At 37.6% G+C, this 20,761-nt stretch overlaps 2 protein-coding genes across 28 annotated transcripts in view; both read left to right on the plus strand.

The window, feature by feature from the left end:
• Positions 1 to 295: 295 nt before the first annotated feature.
• Positions 296 to 20,761, plus strand: part of mical2b (microtubule associated monooxygenase, calponin and LIM domain containing 2b) — a 135,499-nt gene continuing 115,033 nt past the window's right edge. For 23 of the 26 annotated variants that reach the window (XR_012399945.1, XR_012399942.1, XR_012399944.1 and 20 more), the window contains exon 1: positions 20,373 to 20,546. The gene's annotated coding sequence lies outside the window, so the exon portion shown is untranslated. 26 annotated transcript variants of the gene reach the window in all.
• si:dkey-80c24.1 lies at positions 10,328 to 17,511 on the plus strand. Of its 2 annotated transcripts, XM_068217424.2 has the most exons (9): positions 10,328 to 11,898; positions 12,732 to 13,577; positions 14,027 to 14,212; positions 14,400 to 14,497; positions 14,598 to 14,648; positions 15,159 to 15,540; positions 15,620 to 15,796; positions 16,011 to 16,140; positions 16,232 to 17,511. In XM_068217424.2, the coding sequence occupies exons 1-9, from the start codon at positions 11,739 to 11,741 to the stop codon at positions 16,239 to 16,241; spliced, it is 2,040 nt and encodes a 679-aa protein (XP_068073525.1). In that variant the 5' UTR covers positions 10,328 to 11,738; the 3' UTR covers positions 16,242 to 17,511. The 2 variants fall into 2 exon arrangements, with proteins under 2 accessions (XP_068073525.1, NP_001410212.1); NM_001423283.1 differs by lacking the exons at positions 10,328 to 11,898; positions 12,732 to 13,577; positions 14,027 to 14,212 and having other exon boundaries at positions 14,412 to 14,497; positions 16,232 to 17,470.

Genomic DNA, 20,761 nt, shown 5'->3' on the forward strand with positions numbered 1-20,761 from the left:
TAACTCTAGTGCACATTAAAGGATTTTGTAATGTAATTAATAAAAAATGAAATAATTTTCCGGAATAATTTTCAGGAGGCCATACGGGCCATACATTTACGCGAGTGACGTCAGTCACATGATCTTTCGTAACGTCTTGCTTTAGCCTGAATCGTCAATAATATCAAATTTAGCGTAAATAATAACTTAATAAATATGTTTCTCAGAAAATGATGCGATAATTGTTCTGAAAGCAGTTTATGATGCCTGTAGATGCCACAAAATGGCGATCTGGACCGGAAGTAGGGAAAACTTTGTTCCGGTAGAAACAAAGAGCATTGGTGGAGACGAGTAATCAATCTTGTAGCGTACCTTTTTGTACTTATTTAAAAAAGAAACTGTCGTATATGTCGTTTAATAGGTTTCCCAGCGTTTAAAATATTAGGATGCGTTGGATTTGGTGCTATTCGGAGAGATGAGTGGATTTTACTGTGAGGAAAGGCAGCACTTTTTTGTGTGCTATGCTCTTCACGGAGGATGAAGTTCTCGTCCATCCACAGTCCAGCCGTAAATTTCTTACACCACAGGATGTGCCTTCCAGGTTTTGATGGAAAAACTGGGGAGAGGTTAAATCACGCCAGACGAGGACGGCAAAAATTACGGTCTGTTATAAGCAGCAGGAGGAAGAACCTGTTGAAATGGAGTGCGTTGCCGCCCTCCTCCGGGTGAGTGCAACACGTTAATACAATAATTTTAAAAAGACCACTGTCAACAATAATATCCCAGTAATTAATTATTAGTTAAACATAATTATTAGTTAAACTCTGCACGGGCCTGCACACACACATACTTTATCAAATATATGTCTGCGTGTGTATATACATGTATGTATATTTATATGTATATTTATAACACGTCAGAATGTGGAAAGAAGCAGAAGGGGATTTCTTGCTTTTTCTTCTACAAGTAAAAATGTATTTCTTATACGGATACGACTTTGAATAGGGCACGCAAATCTAAACGCCTTGAAAAAGTCATAGCGCTACCGGTAGTTGTCAACAAACTTTTCCGCCTTAAAGCTCCGCCTAGGCTAGTTGATTGACACCTCATTTGCATTTATCATTTGCCATGTCATTATTTTGAGGATTTGATTCACCATTTGCGAAGTCGTTTTAAGGATTTGATTCACCATTTGCAGAGTCATATTGAGGATTTGATTCACCATTTGCTGAGTAAGTATGAAGATTTAATTCATCATTTGTGGAGTCATTTTGAGGATTTGATTCACCATTTGCTGAGTCGTTTGAGGATTTGATTCACCATTTGCGGAAACATTTTGAGGATTTGAATCATCTTTTTTTCTTTTTTTTTTGGAGTGTACTTTATTGCAATAACAACAGTACATTATAACAAATACAGATACAAAGCTAAAAGAAGTATGGTACAATCAATAGGAATATTACTGTTTAGAAAATAAGTGAAATGTAACAAATTTCGAACAGATATAATATAGGTAAATCAAAATAAAGAAAACGATATAGAGAAAGAAACAACAAAAAAGAAGAAATAATTGAGGGCAAATGACAAAGAAAAAAAGAAATTATTGCAGAATTTTAAATAAAGCACATTTTTTTTATAAGTTTTAATAGCTTTCTTTTTGTGAGAGTTTGTGATGGTTTTTAAATAAAGAGCTAGTTCTCGTTTAAAAAAAAAAAAAAAAATTGGCTTACACTGAGTATATTTGCATTTGTGTATAAAAAACTTTCCAATAAATAAAATGAAGTTTATGCAAAAAGTTGAATTAAGGAATTGTTTTCTTTTAATATAAAACCCCAAAATAACATGTCTATAGCTTAAAGAAAAATCACCACAAACCTTTTGAACAGAGAGTTTACATCAGACCAAAAAGATTTAACAGAGGGACACTCCCAAAACAAGTGAGCAACAGATTCAGAAGACGTTTCACAGAAAGAGAAAGAGATGTCAATGTCATTTTAAAATTTTTGTAAAAATTGTTTAACCGGATAAAACCTGTGAATAATTTTAAAAGATATTTCTTTAATTTTATTTGGTAAAAAAAATTCTGGGGGAGCAACCAGACATACAACCATTTAATATCATCAAAGAGGTTGTTCCAATAAGAAATAGAAGAAGGATTTGAGATGACAAGGTCTAAAAATAAAGATCTGATTTTGTGATTGGATTTTTAGAGGAGAATCAAATGGATCCAACAACAGTAGAATCAGGACTAATGGAACAAGCTGAAATCAATAAGTTATTATTTTTATTATTATTTCTAAAAAGCATACAGATTTTAGAGGAGATGGCCTTACAAACGATATTGAATTCTTTTTTTTTTAGATATGGGCAGACTCAGTATATCTTGCAGTAAAATCAGAGTAAGTAAATAAATTTCCATTACTGTAAAATGACTGGTTTACTAATATCATACCATTACTGAACCAGTTATTAAAGAATATAGATTTCCTCTTATGTAAAATATTACAATTGATCCAAATTTAAAAATTGTGTGGCGAGAAATTGTGCTTACAAATAAGTTTCCATGCCTGAAGCATTTGCTGGTGAAAATTGGAAAGTTTGATAGGAAGTTTGTTAATTGAGAAATTACACATTAATAAAAAGTCAATGCCTCCTAATTGAGAAAAAAACAGAACGAGGTATTTCATTCCAAATAGAAGATTGATTTCAGAAAAAAGCGTTTAAGTCAATTTATTTTTAAGGTATTATTCAGTGAATCAAAATCTATGAAGTTTAAGCCGCCCTTATTATAGGAATTTGATTTATCATTTGCGGAGTCTGTTTGAGGATTCGATTCATCATTTGCGATGTCGGTTTAAGCATTTGATTTATAGTTTGAGCATTTGATTTATCATTTGATCTTTTAAGCATTAGAATTTTCATTTTCATTTGAATTTTGTTAGGAAAAATTTCCATAGTGCAAGTCTGAGCGTGCAGCTTCATTATGTTGGAGGAGACAGTTGACGTTGTCCATCCACAAGATGGCAACAGAGACCGCATTATAAGAGTTGTTGCTAGAGCAGATACGTTTGCGGCCCAAAGTTAACCAGAAATATTTATATTATTTATTAAAGTTCATATTTGTTGTATTTTATTAACGTCTACCCCCACCCCAACCCTAAACCCAACCGTCACAGTAGTGTAAAAACAGTTGTTGTACCGAGTATTAGTTTTGTTATGTATTAAATTACCCAATAAAATGTATTTTTTAACGCCTACCCCCAACCCAACCCTAAACCCAACCATCACAGTACTGTAAAAATATTAATTATTGTTATACAGTGTCATTAAAAAATGGTGCTTTATTAATGTGCATATCGCACTTCCGGCCGGCCGCATATCCGATCTAGACTTTACCCATTATAAGCCTTTGGAGGAGAAGGAAAAAGCCAGCGTCATTTTAAACTACAGCTCATCAAATCATTATAAAACTGGTAAGTGACTTTTTCTTTTGAGGTGTTGGGTAAGCTATTAGCTACTTAAAATATAGCTAAACTACACTAAAAGCTACCCTCTGGGAAATGTAGCAAGCTAAGCTAAAAGTAGCGTGTCAAGAGTAGCCTATACCTACATCTAAGCTATTTTTGCCATTTTCATTTTTAAATCGAAGCACCTTAAATAAAAATCGAGCATGATTAATAAAACTGTCAATGAAACATATGAGGCATATTTGTTCAGTTCAATTATTTACTACAAATAATATGCTGTCCTGGGCGTCACGGTGGCGCAGTGGGTAGCACGATTGCCTTACAGCAAGAAGGTTGCTGGTTTGAGCCCCGGCTGGGTCAGTTATGCTGGATAAATTGGCGGTTCATATCCCTGATTAATAAAGGGACTAAGCTGAAAAGAAAATGAATGAATGAATATGCTGTTCCGAACAGAAAGAAATGACAGTATATAACTCAATGACAGTATTTTGTCATTTGTATTTTTTGGGTTTATGAAAATGGGTTACTATTTTGTATCAAAATACTTTAGTGTCTTGTATTTCTGTATTTTAAAATACTGTAAAATACTTTGTAAGAAGTCTACATGATGACATCATAAAAACAGTTTGATTTGATTTTATGCTCTGTGTGGGTTTAGCAGTGGGTAGTTCAGTTCACCGAGGCCCGCATCTGGACATCAGTGATACCCTGGAGGAGAATGTGGCTCACGGACAAATCACTTTAAACGAGATGTTCAGAGAGGTGGAGAAACTGATGGAGGACACACAGCACAAGCTTGATGAGGCTGTGCATCAGGTATTGTTTGTATTCTAAGCAATAAACAGACATGAACTGAACTAAAACTGCTTTTAATAATGGCGGTCTACAACAACAAGTGCCCAAGAACCAGGACAACAGCGTCCCTACCGGATGCAGGTCATGTATGCTATTACTCGGTGTAACATCTCCCTTTCTTTAGAGAATCACTTAACTTCACAGGAAACAGTAGGTCATCAAATACTAACTAACGAATAACTTTTTTTTATAACTCCCCTTTGATGCTAGCCTAATAGCCTACTAGAACTCACAAGTTAAGTCTCTGTGGTGGCCATGATTGACGGCCGCTGCAAGTGATGATCGGCGCTCCCCATGATGACAGTTTGTTGGTCACTGTTAGTCTTTGGTCCTGAGCTTGCTCTGGTTTACAGTCTATAATAACTGAAGTGTTCTCCCCTCTTGTGATTACCATTTCCCTACAGCCGGTAGCGCCCTGGCTGTTCTCCTTAGATTCTGCCTCTTGATGATTAAACTGATCAAAATGCTCGGCTCTTCGCAAATCCACACGGTTGCGCCTGTACCATGTGCCCTCCACATCAACAGCATAAGATTCACCTTTCCTAAACATTGGCCTCTCCGCCACCGGCCCGTGCGGTCTCACGTAGGGGTTTTATTCTGATGTATTCGCCGACATTAAGCTCTGGGAGGTCTTTGGTTCTTAAGTCGTACTGGAATTTGGACATGCACATTTCCATCTCAGTTTCTCTGAAACTCCCTCCACCACGCTTGGAATAAGCAGACTGTTCGCCATCGGAAGTCCCATCCTAAGTCTACGGGACATGAGTCATTGCACGGGACTGCTGTCTAATCCCTCTGTCGGCGAGTTTCGCCATTGTAGAATTTCAAGCCATCTGACCCATCGAGTTTTGCTCTCTTACATATGGATTTTACGATCTTTACTGCGGACTCAGCCTTTCCATTAGACTGTGGGTGCTGGGGTGACGATGTTACATGAGCGAACCTCCATTGTCTTGCAAAACATCTGAAGGGTTCATAAGCAAATTGCAGTTCGTTGTCAGGGATCACTTGATCCGGCTACCCATGACGTGCAAACTGAACTTTGCAACGCGTGATGAATGTGTCTGCTGTCAAGTCTGGTAACTGATTGATTTCCCAGTAATCTGAGTAGTGGTCCACAATGATAAAGTCTTTACTACTGTACGCATACAGGTCCATACTTACAATTTGCCAGGGGCAGACCGGGATCTTGTGAGACATCATTGTTTTCTTTTGTTGCCTCGTTACATGCAGCAAAGTTTGTCACAAAATCCTTTATCTTGCTCCTCGTATTCGGCCAGAGCAGTGTTTCCTTCGCCAGTCTGTAACAGGCCTTACCTTCGAGGTATGAATGCGAGTTGCATGAATGCTCAGTGCTTTAGGTATAGTAACGCACTGAACCTGAACCTCTGAACAGCTAATACTATATTTGCCAGGTCCTGCCATGTGGTGTCAGATTTTGTCCATGCTCATGATCCGGCTCTGCTTCTACATCCAAGTCATTGCAGCCAACAACCAGTATGTCATTCACAATGGGCTCTATGCCTCAGAGTCCCATTAGCTGCTCATGTTGCTTGCGTTGATCGGTCTCAGGTGCTACCGAAACAGTGAAAGGCAGTTTACACCATCTTATACGCCCCATGGCATCCAAAAAGTTGTCGTTAAACTGTTCTTATTGTCCAGTCTGCTGTGTAAAAAGGCTTCTCGAACGTCCACCAGCGTAAACAGACGTGTTTTTGGAAATTTATACAGAATGTCCTTGAGCATCGGCATGTGGTAATGAGATTTCTGCAGTGCTTGGTTCAGCTGCTTTGGATCTATGCAAATTCTCAATTTGTCAGGCTTCACTATAACTACCTTGTTGCGGATCCATGGAGTGGGTTTGGTGACCGATGTGATGTGTCCCTCCATGATGTGCTTGTCAAGCTGCTGTTTAACTCTGGCTCTTAAGGCCACCGGTATGTTCCGTGGCGCGGATTGCACTGGTGATAAACTGTTGTCCAGCCACATCGAACTTCACCCGGGACAGACTCGACTGGATCATTAAACTCATCCTTGTAGCTGCAAATGAGCAGTTGCTTCGTAAGGGGGAATATCAGAGCAATCAACAATGTGAAGCTCCTTGGGGATGGTAAATTTCATGAGTCCTAGCTGCTGGCATGTGTTACCCGAAAGTAGTGGATTCTGATTAGCTTCTCCTATCTCGAAAATCAACTTGTGTTTGGTGCCTTTTACAGTGCATTCTGTGTGAAATCGTCCCAGAGAAAGCATTGTCGCACCCGACATTGTTGCAGGGGGCATTTATAGTCCAGTTTCTCTTTGATTTTTCTGCTCATAACGTTACAAGTGGCACCTGTATCTAGCTGACAGGCCTGCTTTTGTTTATTAATTGTTAAGTTCACAAACCATTTTGGACCTGGACACTTTACAGTGTCAACGCATTCCTCAGCAGTGAAAAGCCAACCCTCATTGAATGGCAATTGTTTGTCTTGAGCATTATCCGTTACTATGATGACTCTGCCTGAATTGTAAACTCTCTGTCGTGCCCCACCCAATTTGGCGAAGTGATTCAATACACCACATGATCGACATGTCTTCCCATACGCATGGCACAGGTCTCTGCCTTTCGTGTTACCTCCCCAACAATACTTGCAAAATGCATACGGAACGCTTACTCATTATTTTCACCGTCCTTGTGTTTCAGCCTCTGTGCTACTGCGACATTCACACTGTCAATGATTGAGCTGTCAATTGTTAAAACATGTTGCTCCATCACTTCTGCTCATTGGCATTTTGTGCTGCTGGTGTTCTCATAGTCAATGCCCAAGACAAATCGTTCACGAATCATTTAGTCTTTAAGCTCTTTGTAGTTGCAGGTTAAAGCTCGTTCCCGCATCTTTGTGAGAAAACTGTATATAGGCTCATCCACTTCTTTTTTGCAGCATCCGAACCTGTATCTCTTGTTAATCCCATTTTTTGTGGGCTTGAAGAAGGCCCCCAGAGCATCGAGTATGGCGTTCGGATTTTTAGCTTGTTCCTACGTCAACACAATATTATGATTGTAGACATGCCGACGTTTGTTGCCCATAAGGCGGTGTAGTGCTGCTGCTCTCACCTCACTGGGTTCCTCATTTAATCCTGTCACTAGTTCATAGTCCTCATATTCCACTCTGAAAATGTCCCAATTCTTTGATATATCCCCTGACATCCGCTTGACCTCAGGTGCTGGAATGCTGTTCATGGACATATTCGGAGTTTAGTGCACTTCTGACACCATGTTTGTATTCTAAGCAATAAACAGACATTAGCTGAACTAAAACTGTCCTTATTGATGGCGGTCTACAACAAGTGTCCAAGAACTAGCACAACAGCGTCCCCACCGAATGCAGGTCATGTATGCTATTACTCCGTGTAACATCTCCCTAGAGAATCGCTTAACTTCACTGGCAGCCACTAAACACTCAAACTCGACACGAAACTGTAGGTTAACAAATAGGTATGACTAGAGAACGGGTAGAAATTTAATTTTGTTTTGCTCCATAGTCCTTTACACATACTTCACTGTAAAACCCAACAGTCAGCTTTATAAAATGAAATGAGTGTTATTAACTCAAAATTGACTGAGAGTTAATTCTACTCATTGGCAAAGAGTTTTGAACTCAGTGTTTAAGGTAATGAGTTAATAAAATAGCTCAGTTTTTTACTCAAATGGTTTTTAGCAATTGGTTTCATCAAACAAATTTAGTTGCCTTAACTTATTGTGTTTTACAGGACTCAGTTGGTTTGGGTTCTCCTCATTTAGAAAGGTTAGAGGAATGTTCTCCATTTGTTTTTAATAGTAGTTGTTTGTAATTGTTTCTAAATTGACTGTACATTTCTATTGAGTTTATTTCTGCAACAAATTAAACTGGGACTCTGGAAAAAAAATCAAGAATTTGTTATTTATTTGAAAAAATCATAGCATGCAGTCTGACGTAGACATGGGTCTGTATAAGATTGTGATGGTAAGATATCTTTAGATAAAAATATCACAGTTTCACGGTATTGTGATAACATTGTGATTTCAAAAACACATTTCTTTACAGTTTAAACCAGGATCATTGGAAATCTTTTCTGCTGGAGATACTGTTGTCCTAAAAAACTAAAACAAAAATCGTAAATTAAAAAATCTTACACATACCTTAGGAAGTTTTGGCTGTCTTAAAAGCTTGAGTTTTCCAAACCGCGATATACATTGAAAACGGTTATCGTCCCATGCCTAGTCTGACATGTTTCGGAAGCAGCTCTTTAAAATGAACTTAAAATGTTCCTAATATGAATGTCAATGATAAATAATCTCAGATGGAGAACGAGACTACAAAATCACTGTTAAATGGACGCGACTTTCCAGACAACTTTCACGATGAAACTACGACAGAAATTAAGGTTCATAATTTCATATGCAGTTGAAGTCAGAATTATTAACCCCCTGAATTATTAGCCCCCGGTTATTTATTATTTTTTGCTAAGTTCAGTTTAACAGAGAGAAGATTTTTTTTAACACATTTCTGAACATAATAGTTTAGAATTGTCTCCAGTGCAAATAATCCTCTGTCATCCCACTCACTGAGGACACTGCAGTGTAGGTGAGAAACTTGTTGAATGCTTAAAAGTGTATTTCAGAATTTCTGAGTCCATGTTTGCAAATCTAGAGCCTGTAGTGGTGAACAATGCTCAAACACTATTTAACCACGTGCTGGAATACTTAGCCTGCTATTTATTTTCACACATTCATGTTTTCATATCTTAATCTGGCCTGTGACATGCATGAGCTATCACTTAAAATTTCTCTATTTATAGTCTAATTGTACATTATAAGTTAATAACTAATAAATTGTACTTGTTTTCTAACTAACAATATAGTAACTGCAATAAATGTGTTTCTCACTGTTGATTTTAACAGAATAACTCAAATTGACTAATTAGACTTTATTGTAAAGTGTTACCAGCGGTATTTTATAATCCATTTGCAATTAAATTTTTAAACATTTGTATAACATGTTTCGATACACAAAGTAGTTTTATACCTGTGTTGAATATTGTGATCTTATTACTGCATATCCTGATCAAAGCTTTAACAAGTAATTGCAGCTAGAAAAGTTAACGTCATCATAAGCTTGATATTAGCTATTGCTCTGTTACAGTAATTGTCAATGTGGACTCTAGCATGTCTACATGTTCTGTCTAGAGACTGGATTCTGAGAGCAAGATCCTGTGAAGTGTCCATCAAAGCTGAAGAGTAGAACTGGGTGTAAGTTTGAAATGCAACAGAATGTGTGTATCTGTCTGCCTAAGTATTGCTCTGACTGTGATTTTGGTGTCACATGTAGGTTCAGCAACTGTTCTGAGACCGAGTAAAAATGTCATGAACCGGAACATATTTATCTTGTATTGTTTGTGTTTAATTCTGCACAATATTCCAGGAAAATATATTTTACTACCACAACAATTAACCCAGCATGTGATATTATTCAAACTGTAGATTTCATCTGTTATTCATCACTGTATATCTCTTTATAGACGTGCCCGTTTTAATGTTCAGATTTTTTAAAATGTTTGTACAGATTCAGGCTGTCAGCCAGACAGAAAATATTAAACTAAATGATCATTTCAGTGTAAGCCATGAATGACAGTCTTTGCTTGTAACAGAACTGTGGATGTGTGGATATGGGCAGTTGTAAAATGATGAGTGGTAGGGAATGTGTATGTATTTACATTAGATACTACTCTGCACATTACTGTGCATTCATAAAACATGACAATAATTCTTGGTCTGTTGTAAGTTTTTAGTTGTTAGGATCATACAAAATCATATTCTCCTCCCTCAGATGCTGTGAAGTGATGGAGTCCAGATGCTACAGGCACAGAAAAAGATGCAGCAATGGAGGAACACAGTGAGCACCTTCCAGGAAGAGCTGGAGGATAGTAGAAATAAAGACTCTAAAATAAAATTTTACTTGTGTTGTCCATATTTCTGTTTTGTAGGTTTTTTTTTTCTTATTAGATGTGTCTGTTTGACTGTGATGTAAATCTGTGACTATATGAACAATAAATAATTTGCTTAATTGTAACACTATTGCATCCTCAAATAATGTATTAATTATGATTTACAGGTGATTACAATGTCATAAAGTCGTTCAGGTATAACTGGACCGAAATCGGACCTGATTGCATTTCAATGCTTTAAATAATAAGTTTTTAACGCGTACGCGTTTTAAAAACAAACCTGAACATGGACCAAACGTCCAGAACATGATAAATTTCGACGTGCAGGAACCGTGTAGAAAAGACGTGCGATTCACGGCCAGATGGCGAAAAAGACCTCGGTTGCATTTTAATTTTGGTACTACTTTTCAACTACGCGACGTGAATTGTTTAACACAAAACAAAAAAAAGTGTCCAGCACCAAATCCTCCATAGATCAATAAGATTTAAACAGAGCTTTATATAATAAGTCAACTCCACTGATAATGATAATATTTTAGCGATTATATTTTATCTCAAAGAAGAATTTTACTAATTTACAAGAGAGGCATAAAAAGGGAAGGACATTATTAATTATTACTGTTATTGTTTTATTATTCAGATGACCAATTTCTGAATAGTGAGGTTATTTGTGCCTACCAGTTTGTTATTTGTCCAATAAATCATAATACATTTTTTCTTTCTCTTGTGGACTGATAATTTATGGACTATTTTAGCCCAACCCTTCATGTTTGTTATTCAATCTTTTATGTTTGAAACACTAATGTCCACTTATTATTGACTGTGATAAACAACTTTAATACGTTTATATGCTTTGGTAAAATATCACCTCACTGATGGTTTTTTTAATATTTTTTATTATTGACTTCAATAACAAAGATACAAAATCCAATTTTATACAAAAAACAGTGATATTAACAGATCAGGATAAATAATATAAACATATATATAAAAATTAAATTAAAAGAGAAACAAAAGAGAAAAAGTTTTTCATTAAAAAATAAACAATTAAACAGAGATATATACATAACACAGATACAGGAAGAGGAAACAAGGACTTATGTATCCGTGATATTTCCAAAATATTTATCATAATAATCCAAGAATATGTCACTTTTCTTGTTATTAACTAGTCTTAGAGATTTAATAAAAACATCAATTTCAATTAAAAAAATGTGGAAAAGAAGGCTGCGAAATGGAGAATTTTTGTCTGTGAATAAAATGTTTTCCATACAAAATAAAAAAGTTAATAATGTAGTTCTCTGATATATCAGTTTTGCCTTTATAGTAACAAATAATATCTTGAAGTTGTAAGGGTCTGGAAGAAGCAATCTCACTGATGACGAATAAATAGAACGAGAAGAATGCCGTTACGTCATAGCCGACAGAATTCCTCAGAGTGACAAACGATCGAGTACAGTGAACAGTGATTTAATGACTTTAGCGACTTGTTTTGCATCTCAAACAGCAAATAATATGTCGACTGTGTTTTTTACTCGAGATAATTTGATCACGCCTGTATTTGTCAACAATAATCATCAGAGTGACACGATGGCTTCTCCTACACCTCGTAACACGACGAGAAGCCCAACAGGTGAGATGAGAGTTTACAAAAACGGTGTATTCCCACCTATTATTTAAGAAAAACTATAATAATAATAATATTTTAGAGGCAAATATTCAGTTAAATGAATAAATATATATCCAACTTTACCTGCATAATAATAAATGTCTATAGCTCTGTTTCTGTAACTGAAGTTTTGGAGCAAGACTTTTTCATTTGGATTTCTAAGACTGATTGTTAAATGTTGAAGTTATAATTTACTCACAGATTTCTTAACTGAAGATCTAGCGCTAGAGAAATTGTTCACTTTGAGTTTGACGATTGCTAATGGAAAGCTGCAAAAATGTGGATTTAGTTTCATTATTTTTTTTGTGGTGGAGAAGTGGTGCTTGAGGAAGAATGTAGATGTAGATGTGGCACCCACTGACAAACAAATAAAAGGCTTCATAAATTTAATTAAACATTGTGATGGTGATTGTTAAATAGCTCAAACTATAATAAAATATTCTATAACTCAGAATATTGACTCAAAAATGAGTTATTATAATAGTTTGCATTTCGTGTGAGCAGGTGTAAAATGTTTATTTTTGCAAAACAGTTGCTAATAGGATTTTTCCTAATGTCTAAAATGGATGACTTATTGACTATGATGTTGTTTTTGTCGTATTATGTCATAGAAATGATTTGCAATTCCACGTAATTAATTGTAGTTTTTAAACATTTTCTATTATAATTGTACATTTATTCTTGATGTTTGTTTTGTGTGATTGTCTTTTATATGTCTAATTTTCAACAGTTTGTCTATTGTAAACCTGAGGTTAAAGAGTTTTCTAAAATTTCCCTGTTCATTTCCTTTACTTTAGAAAACCCAGAGAACGGGAGGAAAGGGAAAAGAGTCTCTGCTTTCTTTAAGAGAGTATGGAAGGCTGCAAAGCGCCCTTTCCTTAGCTCTGACCGGAGCAGAGTGGTTCCCTTTGAACCACAGTCAGATAACGACAATTTCGAGCACCTGCCTGTTCCAGGTCCCTCCAGGACCGTCGCAGCACATGCAGACCTTGAGCCGGTGTGGCTGCCAGGCCAGGTCTGTGAAGATCCTCAGCCGTTGAGTGTTCCGGGCCCCTCCAAGATCAAGCAAACAGCAGATGTGCCGAATGCAGATCGGGCCCGTCCTGAGTCCTCAACGGCCCTCACAGGTCATGTTGACCCTGAGCAGATGCATCCGCCAGTCCAGGTCTGCGACAGTCTTGAGTCGTTGGCTGTTCCAGGACCATCCAGGATCCAGTCAACGACCATCGCAGATCATGTTGACCCTGAGCAGATGCGTCCGCCAGTCCAGGTCTGTGAAGATCCACAGCCGTTGAGTGTTCCGGGCCCCTCCAGGATCAAGCAAACAGCAGATGTGTCGAATGCAGATTGGGCCCGTCCTGAGTCCTCAACAGCCCTCACAGGTCATGTTGACACCGAGCAGATGCGTTCGCCAGTCCAGGTCTGCGACAGTCTCGAGTCGTTGGCTGTTCCAGGACCTTCCAGGATCCAGTCAACGACCATCGCAGATCATGTTGACCCTGAGCAGATGCGTCCGCCAGTCCAGGTCTGTGAAGATCCTCAGCCGGGCCCCTCCAATATTAAGAAAATGACGGATGCAGATTCGGTCAGTCCTGAGTCGCCTCCGTCTGTTCAAGACCCCTCTAAAATTGATGGGACTGATGGTGAGTCATCCTGAATTTGGTTCATTTTATTTCTGCCATCTGTTATTTTTACTCTTTGCTTTTTTAGTTTATAAATCAGACAGTGTCATTTCTTGTACTGTTGGTGTGTATTAATTAATACAGTGCTAAACATATATGAGTACACCCCCACAAATCTCTCATTTAAATTCATATTTTCTATAGGATGCTTTACACTATTCTATATTCTAATATCTTTCCATTTCTAAAAATGTTCTGTGACTAAAATATTATTTTAATAAATAAATCTGTTTATTAAATCAGTTTTGTTCAAATGCACCAGTTTATGTTGCTATATATTACCCATATTCGCTGAGAAATGGATAAAATATTCATTTTCAAAATGGGGTGTACAGCATATATGAATATTCTGAGCACTGTAGCTGCAGCTCTGTTCATGGAGATGTTTCTGTTTGTTTTCTTCATTTTAGAAAAACCCAAGAAAGGAAGGAAAGGGAAAAGAGTCTCTGCTTTCTTTAAGAGAGTATGGAAGGCTGCGAAGTTCCCTTTCCTGCATTTTACGCCACAGCCTGAGCCAGAGTCAGAGCCAGACCCAGACCTTGAGTCAGTATTTCTGCCAGGCCAGGGTCCTGAGGAGGATTCTGGGCTCACTCGTGGTAAGTCATCATTCTGTAATTCATAATTAATATAAATTATTAATCAATTTACTCCTGCAATTCTGATAGAAGTTACTGATTTTAGATCATTGCATTAGATCCAGATTTAAAGGACAGAAGTCATTTATTTGATCCGTTTCATACCAGACAATCCAAGTAAATCTTCCTGCTTTTTTCTGTTTTTCAGGATTTGATCTGTCTCAGTTTGAAGTCGGAGACATGATTGGAGAAGGAGCTTTTGGCCAGGTGTATGTGGCATCTCACAAACGCAGTAAAAGAGTAAAGGTAGAGAACTATTTTTTAAATTCAGTCAACATTTTCCTCCTGATTATTAAATATAAATAATTTGTTGGCTTTAATTTAATTTGTTGTTGTTTTTCCGCAGGTTGCCCTGAAGTGTATGGTGAAGAGTCAACAGGACCGTTATCTGGACGTTGTAAGTTGAATCATTCACACAACAGTGAAAATGTGCTGAGCATTTAGTCATCCTTCACCCAGAGACAAGTTTTGAACACATGAATGTCGGGCTGTGGAATTAATTAAAATTCATTTAACATTAATGGAGATGAAAATGATCATTGATTCATATCCCGGCCCCTTGTAAAGCAGTCTGCATTCATTTCTACACAAAGCTGGAAATCAGTGAAATCCTGTAGCGGGACTTTTGCAGCATGTGATGTGCTTGATTTATTAGAGTGTATATGATTCATTCAATAGTGCTACAGAGAGCTTGTGCTGTTGTGTGCATGTGCTCAGCCTCAGAGACGGACAAAACACACACATGTAGAGTCCTCTTTTAGCTTAAACTGCATGACTGAATGCTCAAATACAAGCAAAAATGTGTCGGAACATGGAGCTTAGTGATTATTCACACAGTGAAGTTTGTGTTTCTGTACTTTGTGCAATTCTGCTTTGGTAATATCTTTGAAATCTGTTTTCTTTCTAGGATGGTCATTCCACACCTGTGCTTGCGGAAGTGGCAATGATGCTTAGGTTGATGAATGCTCCGCGATGTCCAAACATCATCAGATTACACCACTGGCTTGAGATTGAGGACAACTTTGTTCTCATTCTGGAGTACGCAGAGTCATGCAAGACCTTGCTTCAGTACATCAAAGATACAGCGGACATTGAAGAAAACCAAGCACGCCAGTTAATGCGTCAGTTGATCCGAGCTGTAATGTTCTGCACTGAGCGTGGAGTTTTCCATGGTGATATACACACGGCGAACATCCTGGTGACTCTACCCCGATTAGAGCTCAAATTGATCGACTTTGGATGTGCTCAGCCAATTACCCAAAAGCCTTTCAACAAAAGTGACTATCGAGGTGAGTTGGCATTCTGTGTTAGTTTCTTTGGTCACAGTATTGTCTTATGAAATGAATTCTGGAAATGTCTCTCTTACAGGAGCTGGACATGGCATGCCACCCGAGGCTTTGAGGTGTCGTGTATTCCATGCTTACCCGGCATACGTCTGGACAATAGGCATCATGCTGTATGAAATAATGCATGGACGACTGGCCTTTAATAACAGACAGTCAATAATGTTTGGCTGCATTGAGATACACCCCAGATTATCTACAGGTAAGCAGACACCTCTGAACAATCTCAGCCTCAGTGACAGAATAAAACATGTCAGTCATAAGTAAACTGGATTAAATATAATGCTTACAGGACCTGTAGATATTAAAGTCACTTAATTGTGGATGTTTTGTAACATTTGATGTTGTAAGATTTAAAGACGCTTATGAATCTTGAGTATGCAGACATATTTCACACTCTCTGTGACACTTTTCAGCATGCGTGGACCTGATTTCCCAGTGTTTGATTCGTAATCCAGCTAAACGGCTACAGTTACACCAGGTAGAAGAGCACTGCTGGTTCAATCCAACGACCCCAAATCCTGTGAAGCAGTTATACAATAGGAGGTAGAGGAACACAGCGAGTTTTATTTGACAGCCCTTCATATTACTGCTTAAATAACTTTGTGTTGTTTCTGATTGTTTTTCTCCATTTTAGAAAAAACTAAAGAAGCGAGGAGGAGAAGAGCACCATTTCCAGACATTTCACAAGACTGTTAAAGTTATTAATAACTCCCTCATGTCATTCCAAACCTCTAAGACCTTACTTCTCTTCAGTGTCAGTTCATGACGTGTGTTGACGAGAGCTCTGTCCTGCACTGTATGTGTGTCGCACTGCTGACGTTTACCTCAGATGTGCCCACGCTTTGTTTAAATGAGAGGAAGTCGCGCAGGCCTCTGGGTTAAACATCAGCAGTGCGACACACATACAGTGCAGTACAGAACTTCTGTAGTCATTATTTCTGTTTTATTATTTCAGAAAGTGAAAATATTTGAGATGAAAACTCTCTGATCCTCCATAAACCACAAAGATGAAGAAATGTTGAAATCACAGAAAACTTCATCAAACCATGAGAGCCCTGTCCTGCGCTGTATGTGTGTCGCGCTGCTGACGTTTACCTCGGATGTGCCCACGCTTTGTTTAAAAGAGAGGAAGTCGCGCAGGCCTCTGGGTTAAACATCAGCAGTGCGACACACATACAGTACACTGTGCTCTTATGAACGTGTGGTTTGAGGGTCAGAGAGCTCTCAGATTTCATCTAAAATGTTCTCATTTGTGTTCTCAATATGAAGTAAACATGAATTTGAACTAAGGACATGAGGCGAGTAATTAATGACAATAATGGTAATTAATGGTGCCTAGACCGCAGCTCTGCACAAGACGTTTGGCCAGAGGAGAAATGGTCGTGCCCAACTGAGCCTGGTTTCTCTCGAGGTTTTTTCCTTCACTTTAGTCAATTGGTGAAGTTTTGTTCCTCGCCACTGTCGCCGCTGGCTTGCTTGGTTTGGGACTTGTGGAGCTGCGCATCGATGGATTTCCTCTTCAGTGTTTGGACTTTCAGCAGTGACAATTAAACCACACTGAACTGAACTGAACTGAACTTCAACTGTGAAATCTGGACTGACACAGTTTCAATTTACTTCTATGTTAAGCTGCTTTGACAGTCCACATTGTAAAAGCGCTATAGAAATGAAGATGAATTGAACTGAATTAATGCTAAAACTCCATTAGGAAGTCCAGTGCTGTCACAGTTTTCTCCTCTAAAGTGTCATCAAAGATCTGCTTGACTATTTTCTACCTCATAAATGAATCTGGTGTTCTGTCATAAGAGAGAGAGATTGTTTTATAATTAAGTGTTCATAATTGTTTTGTAATGAATTGCTTTTATTTATTGTTAATAATTCAAATAAAGTCCTGTGAATCAAACTGAAGCTCTGATCATCATTTCTGTGACTTTTCTAAATGACTCCTTACTCAATTAAAGCGAGAGTTCTCCCTAAACTATTTACTCAAGCGCTTCCAAACCTTTGAGTTTCTTTCTTCTGTTGAACACTAAAGAAGATACTTTGAAGAAATCTGAAAATCTGTAACCACTGGCATCTATATTAGGAAAACAAATACAATGAAAGTCAATAGTTACAGGTTTCCACCATTTTTCAAAACATCTTCTTTTGTGAAAACAGAAGAAACTCATCGTAAGGGCAGAGTAAAAGATGACAGAATATTCATTATTGGGTGAAGGAATCTCTTTACCGAACAGTAGTGCCATATACTGTTTACTATGATTTAACACACATTTGTGGAGCCTGTTTAGCCAAATGGAACCACAGAGAAGGTTTTACTGTTACACAATATGTTGTTTTATATTACAATATCACATACTGATACAACAAATATTTCCCCCCTGATACAGTCAAGATTGCAGACCACTCTTTGAGACTAAATTGTTCAAACTTTGACAATCTCAGCTTAAAGCAACAGTTTAGACTTGAGTAACTGGACTGTGTTTGACAGCTTCATGTATACGGCTCCAAGAGAAGTTCCTGAATACCTAAGGTCTACTTTTTAGATGCCAAGCAGATACACTGCACACGTCAAACATTGTTTTTATAGGTCAGACATTGGGAACACAAGCAGCTCTGTAAGAACAGTCTCATGATGATCTCAGTGTGATTTGGGCTGTCGCTTGTAGAAGCAGCTGTTCTGCTCAAAGTTACTGCCATCACAAGCTGTCCACTGCCTGTCTGTTCTTCATTGTCCAGCAACATTAAGAAGAAATCTCCAAAAATAATAGATAAAAGAGAAACATGTTAAATCATTATTAAAGAAACACAAGACACCAGTCAATCACATTACAGCATCTTTTAGAAGAAACCAACAATGACTGAAACACATTTCTGTCCTACATTTAAATGTCGGAATGTAAAGGAATAAGGATAGCAATAGTGCTCAAAAAAAAGGAAATGATGTATGTGTCCTCCTGGTTTATTTGTGTTTCACTACTGAAAGATATCTAGTCAAATGTTACTTGCAGTTCATCAGTCTTGCAGTAGTCAAAAATACACTGTCTGGGTCAAAATGAGTGATTTTTCTTTAATGCTGAAAATCATTAAAAGTAAACATAATTTTTGAAGTTTTTAGATTTTAGAAGTAATAATTTTCCTTCAGTTTAGTCCCTTTATTAATTTGGGGTTGCCACAGCACAATAAACCGCCAATTTATCCAGCATATGTTTTACACAGCGGATGCCCTTCCAGTACTGGGAAACACCCATCCAGAGTAAAGATCATATTACATTAATATCTATAAATAGTGATTAAAGATATCTATCAATGATATTTTTACTGAGTAACATAGAGACATCTCAAATGACTATTTTACTGGTGATAATAACAATAAATGCTCTTTCATGGCCAAACTGCAGCTCTGCTCATAACATTTGGCCAGTAGAAAACTGCTGTTTGTTGGCCGGGCTGAGCCTGGTTTCTCCAAATGTTTGTTCTTCACTTCTGTCAATTGGTGGAGTTTCGCTTATGCACACAGACACACGTCAAAACATTTTTCATTCAATTTCTTGTCGGCTTAATCTCTTTATTAATCCGGGGTCGCCACAGCGGAATGAACCGCCAACTTATCCAGCATGTTTTTAAACAGCGGATGCCCTTCCAGCCGCAACCCATCCCTGGGAAACATCCACACACACTCATACACACTACGAACAATTTAGCCCACCCAATTCACCTGTACCGCATGTCTTTGGACTGTGGGGAAACCGGAGCACAGAAAAACAGAAGGACAAAAATATGACAATTGTTTTGAAATACAATATCTTGGCAATGTATACATGTGGTGTCATTCACTAATATTAGCACTTTGAGCAATTGTGAACAAAGAACCTGTGGGGAAGAAATCTTCATTTTTAAACATTTTTTTTCTTTATAATTTACAAAAAAATCTGTAATGGTTATTTTACAGATCATAATCATAATTGTTCAAATCATAATTGATTATTATTTTGAAACTAGTATTAATCTAAGCTCATTATATTATTCAATAATAATTCATACATTTTTGAACATAGGAAAGTGAATACCAAATGATGTATAATTAGATTTTACTAACTTTTTAGGAGTTAAATATGCACATCCTTCAACAGTCCAGAAGATGGAGATAGAGTCCAGCATCGGCTCCATCATCACAGTGACTTTCCGTGCTAATGAAACACCTGCCAGCATGTGTGTGATTCAGCTGCAGTGCTCGTGCCAGGAGAACCGCTCCGCTGCTGAAGGTGAGGTTGAAATATAACGTTAGTTCATGCTCGTCATATGTATCAACATTATGAGTATTGTCTGGTATTAGTAGAGTTGTTAAAGAAGCGCCAGGAATATGAGGCGTCTGAAAGACAGAGGGCAGTAAAACGTGTGTGTACTGTATATCTGTTTGTGTAAGAGAGGCTGTTTCATAGGCAACATCATGCATGTTGTAAGTTCTGCAGTGCGTTTGTACTTGTAAGGACACAAAGTTTGCTGTTATGCTATAACAAAAGAATATTTAGCATAGACTAAACTATTACTGAAACACTTTCCACTATGTTTACACACTTTTGAAACCTCATTTTTATTTTATTTTGAACATACATTTGTTAGCTCAAAACCCTCCGAGGTTTCTGTTGAGAATGAAGTGTAAAGTATTAAAATATTTAAAGCTCGGTTTGACTGGTGTTTGTGGAGTTGATCTGCTCTTCCCATTGGTCGTCGTGCTGAAGCTCCGCCTCCAACTATAAAGAACATAAAGAGCCAGTGAGTCTCGAGCGCGAGCGATGTCAACAGCTGAGTGGATGAACTCTCTTAAGATACAAACATTTCTCTTTTGCGAGCTAACGGTTTGATACAGGATAATATCCACCGCTGTCGAACACGTTCTGCCGCTTTCGCTGTCGCTGAAGCCAAAAGTCACATCACAGCTAAAAAAAGTAAGTTTGTTGGTCATTTCATTTGAGCGCGTGTCAGTGTAACTTGAAGTGACGCGCGCTGTATTGGGCACGCGCTTCATTGACAGAACACTTGCTATATAGATATTAAAGCTACATAGTAATATATATTTTTTTTAAATGTCAGTTTATGATACGTGTGTTGCAGTAGCTAATACATAATGTTAAGTTTGTATTGGATTTCCAATTGGGTGTTT

The sequence above is a fragment of the Danio rerio genome, chromosome 25 (genome assembly GCF_049306965.1).
Source record: "Danio rerio strain Tuebingen ecotype United States chromosome 25, GRCz12tu, whole genome shotgun sequence".
NCBI classification, from domain to species: Eukaryota; Metazoa; Chordata; class Actinopteri; order Cypriniformes; family Danionidae; genus Danio; species Danio rerio.

Excerpts from the sequence above, each read along its gene's own strand:
- si:dkey-80c24.1 (XM_068217424.2), top strand. The coding sequence starts at position 11,739 with ATGACTTTAGCGACTTGTTTTGCATCTCAAACAGCAAATAATATGTCG. Across the intron at positions 14,213-14,399 it reads GGATTCTGGGCTCACTCGTG|GATTTGATCTGTCTCAGTTT; the intron begins GTAAGTCATCAT and ends TCTGTTTTTCAG. Across the intron at positions 14,649-15,158 it reads AGGACCGTTATCTGGACGTT|GATGGTCATTCCACACCTGT; the intron begins GTAAGTTGAATC and ends TTTTCTTTCTAG.